Source organism: Cynara cardunculus, assembly GCF_001531365.2.
Source record: "Cynara cardunculus var. scolymus isolate 2C chromosome LG 12, CcrdV1, whole genome shotgun sequence".
NCBI classification, from domain to species: Eukaryota; Viridiplantae; Streptophyta; class Magnoliopsida; order Asterales; family Asteraceae; genus Cynara; species Cynara cardunculus.
Genome location: NC_037539.1, coordinates 8,057,589 through 8,068,515, shown reverse-complemented (window position 1 = coordinate 8,068,515; position 10,927 = coordinate 8,057,589). Strand labels below are relative to the sequence as shown.

General features: G+C 32.5%; 1 protein-coding gene across 3 annotated transcripts in view; it reads left to right on the top strand.

Annotated features, from left to right (window-relative positions):
* The first annotated feature begins 5,439 nt into the window (after window positions 1–5,439).
* Window positions 5,440–10,927, top strand: part of LOC112522365 (1-aminocyclopropane-1-carboxylate synthase-like) — a 7,324-nt gene continuing 1,836 nt past the window's right edge. The window contains exons 1-4 of one of the 3 annotated variants that reach the window (XM_025131456.1): window positions 5,440–5,456; window positions 9,999–10,152; window positions 10,236–10,367; window positions 10,475–10,635. In XM_025131456.1, the coding sequence (XP_024987224.1) occupies window positions 5,440–5,456; window positions 9,999–10,152; window positions 10,236–10,367; window positions 10,475–10,635 (464 nt within the window). Of the gene's footprint in view, window positions 5,457–9,696; window positions 9,714–9,984; window positions 10,153–10,235; window positions 10,368–10,474; window positions 10,636–10,927 lie in introns of those variants that run through there. The other 2 variants (XM_025131455.1, XM_025131457.1) reach the window with 2 other exon arrangements.

Sequence of the window (10,927 nt, the reverse complement as noted above, 5' to 3'; positions counted from 1 at the left end):
AAATATATTTTATTTTTAATTAAAAATGAATATAACCAGTAATCCTTTTTAAATCTCTTTTAATTTTTTTTAATTTGAAAAATTACTAACATAATATCTTTTATTTTTAATTAAAATAAATTTTATCAATAATCTTTTTTAAATGTAAGTATTTTTTGGTATATTTGTTTTATTTTATATAATATAAGTACTTTTTTGGTTAAAAAATGTTTAGGAACTTTATCGCTCAAAATATGAATGTTTATTGGCTTTTTTCATTCTTTTTCCATTATTTTACTACATTAAAGTTTTATAAATCATAAGGATGTATATAATAGGTTTTAGAAAGTCCAAAGAGTTGTTTAACAGGTTTTGGAATGTCCAAGAACTTATTTGTTCCAAAWAATTGTCCAAGGACTTAATCATTTTAAACACTAAAATCCATTGGGTTTTTTTAGACTTTCCCCTTTTATAGTCTGAATGTTTATACGGACCTACGATAAGTACGAAAAAAATATTTAATAAACGGTTTTTATTATTAAAAGTTTGAATACAAGAAATGTTAATAATTCATAAATGAAAGACATCTGATTCTTGTTATGGAGAGTAGAGTACTTAAGATTCACCCACTCCTAAGATGTAGATATGAGTTTGACCATCTATTATTGTTGGCGCTTTTTAATATATCAGAAGTTTTATTTGTTATCCTAATACAAAAAGATAACTTATGTACAGGAAGTAATCGACAGAGCAATGAGAGATGAATGATAGAGGTTTATTGGACAAGAAGACAAATGAGGACCGGTATTACAAAACAACTGACTTTCTTCGATGAAAAATTCTTCGGCAATCCTTCACTAAAGGTCGGATACGTTGGTGATCTGACGATAAAAATCCTCGAAAGAGAAGCCGTGGAAAAAGTCATTATTGATGGATTACTGATGAACACTTTCGCCCCCGGATATCGTTACCGACGAATCATCGACTGATTATACCGACAGATCACTAACGACCAAAAGTTAATAACTAAGAAAAGAAAAAAAATAGTTTTTGTCTATGATTTGTCGGTAATTTTAAATTTAAAAAAATAATTAAAAAATACGCATTTCATATACAATCAAACCTGCCAAAATTAGAAAATACTATACAAAATCAAATCTGTTATTAGAAATTAATCCTAAAATAACATAGAAATTAAATCTACATAATACTACAATGGGGGAGGGGGAAGGCTTCTACCCTAGAACTGCATCATTTATGCATTAAACTGTTTGGTCAACTGCTTTTGCCGAGCTAGCTCGTTTCCCGTCTCTTTTTCTTGTCGCTCCAAACCTGCCTTCTTTATCTATTCAGCATCCAATTGATCCTCGTAGCTCGCTAGTTTCTTTTAGCTCATCGATATGAAATTATTCAACGTTTGACAAACATATAACAATTTTAGGCAATAAATGATTAAAAAACAATGTACATATATGGCAAGGATATGAAACATACCTAACTGTGACTACCTTACGAGCTCCTGCTACTGCTATTGGTGCTTAGGATCACCGATCATAGCAAACTGGGGATCCTAACTACTCATGCATCCAAAGAAGTGCCCCTCATGCCGGCCTCCAACATTACGCTCGGTTATCGGAAGGAATGATGTTGGGATCTGAGCTGACGTATGTGTCCTCCCCTAGGACGTGAATACGTCTCTTACAATTTACCAAAACAATGCGTTAACTAACTTGTAGACAGTTTGGCAACAGAATTGTTGTAATTCGAACATATTTGTTACTTGTTTTTAACAAATATAACACAACCCTATCCTTTAAGTCTATCGCCTGCCCAACAATGAACATTGAAACTAATTAATAGTTATCTATCCTATAAAACCAACTAAAACGAGTAAGAAAAATGAACTTGTCGTTGCTCTAGCACACTTCGGATAAACTTTGATTGGAGGATATGTGGACGGACCGGTCGCACCCGAAACGGGCTTCTTATTGGTGCAATGTATCCTCTCAAAAAACTCGCTAGTAGTGGGCTCATAGCCCCATGCATCTTTCTACGATAGAGAACTTAAGTCGTTAGTTGATAACAAATTCACACACACACACACACACACATATATATATATATATATATATATATATATATAAACTGTTGGTCTCAAACATCGAATTTGTAAATAATACTTATTGTATCCGATCAAACATTTAGAAAAGAAATTATTGTTTAACTTGTCTTATGAGAAATATACTTGACGAACTTCATCCATCAGATAGTCTCAATATGGTAACACCCGAACCTCACGCTTTAGGTCTCAGATGTAACTGATTTATCGCATCTTCTTGTATTGATTGTGAAGCCAACTCTTTTACCTTTAAGATTTTACCATCCGATCAAGGAAATCCGACATACTTTCTTATTGGTCACTTAAAGCTTAAAGATTGAAATATATCCACAATTCATACCAAGTCTTTTTGCATCTGATCTTCACAATATTTTTATAGACAAAAATACGATATATAGCTTATATTTCAAAATATAAAAAGATATGACTTTTACTTGTAAAAGTCTCATAAATATATGTATTGATCCAAAAGTAAAATGCCTTCAACAAAATTGAAGACTAGTTGAAGTAAGGTCAATATTGCCACTGAATTGGATTGGTTTATTATCTAGTCAAAAAGAAGATTAATGCAAGATAAATTCAACTACTAGTCTAAGAAATACTACTGACAAGCTGAATTTTGGAGTACAAACTTGTTTAGCAAGTTCGGCTCACCAACTCTTCGACACCCATTTTAGTTCGAGAACATGCACAACATGTCAGCCAAAGTAAATTGTAAAATACTATTTTATTAGTGTTATACTTATTTTACTATTCTCTCGGCATAAAGAAGCATGTCATAGTTTAACAAGTGTCTATATCAATCTCAAAGGCTGAAATAAAAAGTACAAGCATGCATGGTTCGGCAAATCAAATGAAAAAATGCGTTAAAGTTAGACAGTAACATTAATTTAATGCAATGATAGCATTACAAGGTCACCCTTGTCGTTTATTATTACTCACCCGCTTTGAGAGAACTTCTTTGTAACTGTTTCCTAGGCAAAACCAACGTCAATATTTGAAGAACTTCTTTAGTCCAGCGGATCTGAAAGGCTACTTTTTTTCCCACACTCTTTTAGTGTTAGCAAATTTGTCATAGTCAGATTGTTTAGGATCATTGGTCTTACCTTCCTAGTTTTTGCAACAAATATGTAAATATTTGTTTTATACAAAACTAGTTGTGTACCCGCGCAATGCGGCGGGCGCCATGAATTTTAACGATTTTGAAGTTTCACTGGTTTTATAAGATAAAATTTAACGATAATATAGGTTACACTTGGTCTTTACATATGAATACAATTTGAATAAATAAGAGTTATGGTTCCAATTACAGACTATCGATGAAAAAATTGTATGACAGTTTAAAATCCAATATATTTAAACGACTCCACAAATGTATTCGATTTACACCAAGAGCAAAGAACCAAGAAACTTGAGTTTTAACATAAACACTCAAAAACCAATAAAGAAAACTATAAATTTAACAGATCATAAGTCATGAAAACACAAAAAAAGATGAGTTTTAGATTAAAATTTCAACTGTTTACCCTCTTTCTTGTCTAGAAACTCAGATTAAGGTTGAATTAATACATGTATATATATTTCAAAAAAACCCAAGAACTTATTATATAGTGCAATTTGGACAGCCTAACCCCAAAATATAATTATATATATATATATATATATATATAAATAAATAACTATAAAAGTATAAATCGTAAATATTTTTTCACAGTATATATAATATATAATGATATAATTAAGTCAAAAACTATTCAATATTGGACTCATTTCGAAGGTATTAACGAGACGATTATAATGGTGTAACTTGTTAAAATAAAAATATATTTTTTAAACATGTTTAAATTGATATACGATTATGTATATTAATTCGATAAAGGTTTAAAATGAAACATTTAAAAGTAAATGACGTAAAGTAAATTAATTTAACTAATTATAGAGGTATAAAGTGTAAATTTAAAATTATAATTTAAAAAAAAATCGGTTGTGAGAGGGTGAGTGTATGTGAGGGGGTGAGTGCATGTGAGGAGAGGAGAGAGTGAAAAAGTGTATAAAGGGTATCTTGGTCATTTAGTATTTTAAGACTTTAAGACTTTTGATAAATTTGCTTTATAAGATAGTATAGATATAGAATTAAAAAATGAAAATCGGATGTGTTCGTATTCAACTTCCTTCTACAAAAACTTCATGTGAAAGTCATCACTTCCAAGGACCAACATAAACTATATACATTTAGTATGGTAGTTGAAAAATTACCAGGTGATCCCGATACTGTTTGACTCTAACAGATCCCTCGTTGTGCCTGGACGACATCCCCTCATACTGGGTGTCCCGATGGGCCCTAGATTGATGCCTAAACATGTTGGTATTCCACACCTGTTAAAACATAACACACAAATTGATATAAAAACAATTACAAGTCATTACAAAAATTCAACCACACGTATCAGATCGATCATATCCCGCCAACGCATCTCTAGGATCTAGTTTGAGTGGTGTCCCCATAAGCGGCATGAAGTCCTGCTTGTTGAATTGTATGCCATCAACATCTAATCCCCATCTCTCGAACCATTTATGGGTATCCCTTATCTACTTCGGGTACCTATTTTGCACGGTACGACATAAGGCATTGAAAACGTCTGCCTCCTAATGGGGATCTAAGTTAAATTATCCTGTATACACATTGTTTATTAAGTAAACAAAAATTGAAAGAAATAGTTTTTATTGACTATAATACAAACACAAAAAATGCTTATACATGAGCCTGATGTGAGACTCAGGGACATCTCCATAGTAAGCCCTAGAACCGTCAAACATGGATCTAAAGATAAAGGTAGCCTTCTAGACAACAGGTTCGTCTAAAAAATCTTCACAATATTGCAAAATATACAACATAAAGGACATTAATATCAGTTTATTACATACTAGTAAATTTATACCACATTTACTTACCTGCTGCCTACCATCTTGAAGGGGGGTTGCTGACTCGGATGACGAAGGGTAATCGTCGTAGTATTCATTCATATGGTCCTCGAAACAAATTAATCCAGGGGACGGGGCCACAACCCTCGCGTCATCCTCCTGCTGGATCCGTTCCAGTTCCTATGTGAATGTGCTAACAACGTATTCATTGGACTCATCAGTGCGACGATCACCATGCCCGACAGAGTTTCTAATACCCCTGCTAGAGTCTCTACCTTATTGACTTACTGACGATTATGTACGAATTATTGATGGACACGTGGAAAATCATTTAAAAAATAAAAAAAAATTAATTTAAAATGGTCGGCAATAATTAAAATTATTGACGAATTTTCTTTTCGTCGAAAAAATTGACCGTGATGGGATTTCCATCGCTGTTCTGTAGGAAATTACCGACAAATCTGGCCGTCAGTGATGTCCGTCCGTGAAAGTTAAATTTCTAGTAGTGGTAAGACCGTTGAAGAAAAGAAGGTTAATTGATCCTTTAAGAACAAATAAGAAAAATTTAGGAAGATATCTAAAGTTAACATCTTTATATTCATCAATTGACAACAATTTTAGAAAATCAATATTCCATCGATTTCTATCTAGAATCGTAAAATTTTGGTCATAATATACGTTTACTATGACACACAATATAATTGCTCACCCAATATTTTTTGTTGAGCAAGTACACCTTTAAGGTGGATTACAGAAACCACAAGGGTGGTGTCTGATTGATTTGAGTTTGACTCTAAAGGTTAAAAGTACCAGGAGGGCCCAGGTTCAAATCAAAGGAGAAATAAAAATACCCTTGTGATCACGGAGGTTCAAATGCGGTGACTCCGGGCTATCTGCAAAGCAGGTGGTCGTCCTGGGATTAGTCAGCTCACATAGCTATGCGGGTTGGATATCCAGGTTAATAAAAAAAAAATGGATTAAAAGTCCGTAAAATTGTCGAATGTGTTTTCAGCCGAATTCTATTGTCTCAAATGATTTGTTCTTACAAAATTGGTTGACTATGAGGGAATTTTTCATTTCTTTTCTTGATTTCAACATATTTTTTTAATTTTCGGTTTTTAGAATGATTTTAAAAGACTTTTTCCAGGTGATGTTTCATGAATTTTTTCTGATATCCTAGAACACTATTTAAAATTTACCAGTGTCTTTTCATACATAAAAAAAGATTCTACTTATAAAAATAAAAATAAGTTCAACAAATATATATTTGAAAAAATGATTCCTGTTATTATTATATTGTAGTGAGGTGAAAAAGAAATTCAAATTTAATTAATGTCAAAACCAAAATTGTTTTCTAGTAAAAATACCGACCAATTGAGATAAACACATGGCAATAGAAAAGAAACAACAATAATTAGAGATCGAGCACATGATGTAAACGAGTGATGATTGATCGATGATCTCGATCGTTAACTCGCTCTTTCTAAGTTTCCATATATAATTCTCGTAGCCGAAATTTTCTTTTGTGCGTATGATTGACGTGTGTTCAAAGAAATAAATGATAGAATTAAAGTGCAATGGGAGGAAGCTATAAAAAGAAAGGTCGGTTTTGGTGCATACAACCAACCCTATTTAGGGTATCAAATGCATGCCTAGCTTCCTGTTATCTATCGTTGTCTGTTTGATTGATGATCCTTCTTACTTTATTTTCAAGTTAGGTTTTTATTTTCAAATATACCGGTGGTGTCAATGTCTTCCTTTATGTACCGACAAATGCCGCGTTTACAATATAGCTAGAAACAGAAAAAACGAGCAAAATTTTTGCAGGATATTGGTGTAATGTGTCTCCAACAAACATGCATGCATGTACGCGTTAGGTTTATTGGATCATCTCCGTCCAAAATTATAATGCTTTTCTTCCCTTACGAGAATCTCAACAATTTTTGTGGTAACTTTTTCATCGTAAAGTTGCAAAATATTTGCTTCATTGTCATCTTTATATATACATAAATTAATGGTATTCATTGATGAATAAAAACTCCCGTTTATAACTGGACGAAGAATGTACCTATATCAAATTGTTTATAATTCGATGCCACTGAAATTACAATCAACCATGATTAATTAATAGCAACACTGCAAAAGTCCAAAACTAACCAGTACTAAGGTGAAAGCAATCCGACCTTTGTGGAAATTGATGTTGAACTAAATCATCATACCTAAAAAACTAAACCATCAGAGCGGTGACTCGTGATGAAAGGCGTAACGTTGGAAACTTTGGTGAACGTTAATACTGAAGTCATTGGCCAAGGAATGAAGAAACTTCACTAATAAATTAGTTTAAGTTTGAAGAAAATCATACTGTTTAAGCAACGATTCACGAAAATCAGTTTTTGATCTTAACTATGTGTGGAAAAGAATCTATATCAAGAAATAACCACTATAACCAATATCAACGTTTATAGATCTCTTTCTAGAATTTTAAAAGCGAATTACCAAATTCAAGTAGCATTTTGATGTCTGAATATGTTGGGTTTATGGATGGTAACACGATGGGGAAACCAGTTTCTCCACGATGAATATGAATACATGTTCTAGACCCCGATGCATAAGAATACGCGTTCTTCTATAATTTGCATAGATACAATTATATGAACGTTAGACACCATTTTCGCCATGATTTGTAAATATAATCGTTCAATTGAATACATAATATTTAATCGACTAAACTTATATACATTTGTCCAAACATACACGGTTGATGAGATATTTCAACTTAGTTTTTTATTCATAATTCATGACAAAAGGAACCATTTGGGCAACCACATTTGACATTTGAGGAGTGCTTTTAAATGAAAACTATGGGTGACACATATATTCATATCACTTTATGATTCTTGTTTTCTAGCCCAGCTCTAACACTATAGTTTATACATGTTGCTTAACGTGGATATCGTGTTATAATCTTTAAAAGATTCACGAGTACATAAGCATAAGACAATTTGTCAGCATGCTTTTGTATCTACATCAACGTCTTTGATCTTCCTTGTTGGAAATTCACCGGGAATGAAGAATTACAGAAGATATTTAAGAGGTTTTCAGTTTAATCCAAAATCCAGAATCATGTGTTCATTAATTCACCTGTTCATTACCGAGGAGGTTTAAAGGAGCTATTAGTGTTTCATATGCAGTTGCCCGTTTTCCATTCTCTTTCGCACCAAGCTTTTCTAGTTGGGAAACATGTAAATCTAGAGCAAACCGTGTAAGTTTGATTCATGTAATTAACTGATCATGATTAGACCTCCATTAATATAACATCTCGGACTAACCATATTAAATATTGTCAGTTTTTCCACACACTTAGACTCACGGTTTTAAAACTTATTTGATATAAGAGATATCAAATCCCTTATACAACAACATCTGTTGTGGTTGAATCTTACAATTAATTAAAGAGAAAGTTAATGAGAAAATCTCGACTAAAACCATGTACAAAAATCAAAGCATATTTCTAGACATGGATTCATTGCAAATGGATCAAATCTTTGTGTGCATGCATGTAAATGGACATAGAAATTAAAAGAAAGGTGAGAATATTTCATTCTTTTTAGGTTATTCTTGATGCCTTGTCTTGTTCTAAATTCGATACCATTAATCCTCTTTTACCATATGGAAATCTTTGACCTTTTCTTGTTTGTTTTGGCTGTTAATTTTAAGCCATTTATTATATTAATATTAATATAATTTGAAATTAAAAGGGTTTTCATTGACTTGTGACGTGTACGATGGTCTAATGCCTCTATGGAGGCATAAAAAGGAAACATACCTAACCAGTAAGGCATCAAGGACCAGACGAAGCAGCCCACATGCCAACACTTGTACACCAAAGACAATTCTAAGTCTTAAAGCACAACCCATGAACCATCCTTCACACTTCCACTCTTTACGAACCAACGCCACCTTTTGAATGTTCCATTTTGTAAAAATCCCTTTATTTTGATAAAAATATACGTTATTTATTTTATTACCGAACGATTCAGTAATTATTACTTTGTTGTAATAATCTTGTAATAATCTCGACTGGAACACTTGGTGTATCATCCCCTTATCGGCTTTGTTGTAAGCGCTAGCCTTCGGTGGTTCGTTAACAAGATTGTTGTTTCTAAAAAGAAAATCTTTGAAAATTTAGTTCGGACTTGTGATTATGAACTTCCATTTTTAAATTCCTTAATTCAATATCGATTTTGATTAGTAATTTATTTGAAATTAAATATAAAGATTGCCTATTAATTAATCAAAATTAGAGACCTTTTACTCAAATGCTTACCCGGTAAAGAAGTCTAACACTATAATTTATTTTGATGTGTAAGATTTTAGTACGTCAAAACATATCGAATGCAACAATTTACTTAGTAAGCGCTTACCTAAGTAAGAGTCGTCAAGACTCTTCATCTTTCTCATTGCTCTTATCCGGTAAAATTCTTGGTCATTCTCATGTTCATCCGATTAAGAAATTTATTCGGTAAACATTTACCAAGTAAGTGTTTAGTCTACGAACCCTTAATGTTTTAATATCTTATGAATCAAAATTACCAATTAGTAAGTAAATTCTGAATTTCTAATCATAAGTTTACCAAAAAAAATTATTTGTGAAAAGTTAAAAAAAAAAGTAATGGATGGGGATGGATGATACGTGGTTGGCTCACGCAAGCAATGAAGCAATTAGGATTGACTTCGTTTGAAAAGTTGAATATCTTTCTTTCTCTCTCTATATCTTTCGGCAACACTAAAACACGTAAACAGACAAAAATTAAGACACACATTCCTATCTATAAATACCCCTTATCATATCCTATACTTTCTTCATTATTTTGTGAGAGAACTCACTGAGTTTCTTGAAATATTTCCACAAACAACACTCGATATCTTGAAGATAAACACACACACACACACAAACACACAGTATGGTGATCTTGAGAGAAAAGCAAACCCTTTTGTCAAAGATTGCAACAAGTGATCAACATGGAGAGAATTCACCTTACTTTGATGGATGGAAAGCTTATGATCAAGATCCATTTCATCCTACTCAAAACCCTAATGGTGTTATCCAAATGGGATTGGCAGAGAACCAGGTATATATTACTTTTTGTTGTTTTGTTTGTATTTATTTTTCATGCATGTGCATGATTAAAAATTGAGTTGTATGTTCTTGCAGCTTTCGCTCGATTTAATCGAGAAATGGATCGCAAAGAACCCTAAATCATCAATCTGTACCATTGACGGCGTCGACCGCTTTAAAGATATTGCAAATTTTCAAGACTATCATGGCTTATACAAGTTCCGAGAGGTAATCACTTATGAAATGCATAACGATAAACCGTGTGAAAAGATTGTTAATGTAATAAAAATATATATCATTGCGTCAAAACTTATAAAACTCGTTTGTTTTTTCAGGCAATAGCAAATTTTATGGGTAAAGCAAGAGGAAATAGGGTTACATTCGATCCCGAACGCATAGTGATGGGTGGCGGAGCAACCGGAGCCAGTGAATCGTTAATCTTTTGCTTGGCAGATCCTGGTGATGGTTTTCTTGTTCCCACTCCATATTATCCTGCGTAAGTATATATATTAAATAAAACTCTTTTCAATTTATTATGGTATATATAGAATTGGCTTACATTGTATATATACATATAAGGTTGTGTTCACGTGAGACCAAGCTGTTTTCGTGAGACTATATTTTTACACTTGAAACTTCACAGCAAAAACATTGTGAAGGTTTAAAAAAGTCGAACCTTCACAGCATTTTGCTGTGAAGTTTCAAGTGTAAAAAGCTGGTATCACGGGTCTCACGAAAACAGACTGGTCTTACGTGATCTCAAGTCTATACATACATATATATATATA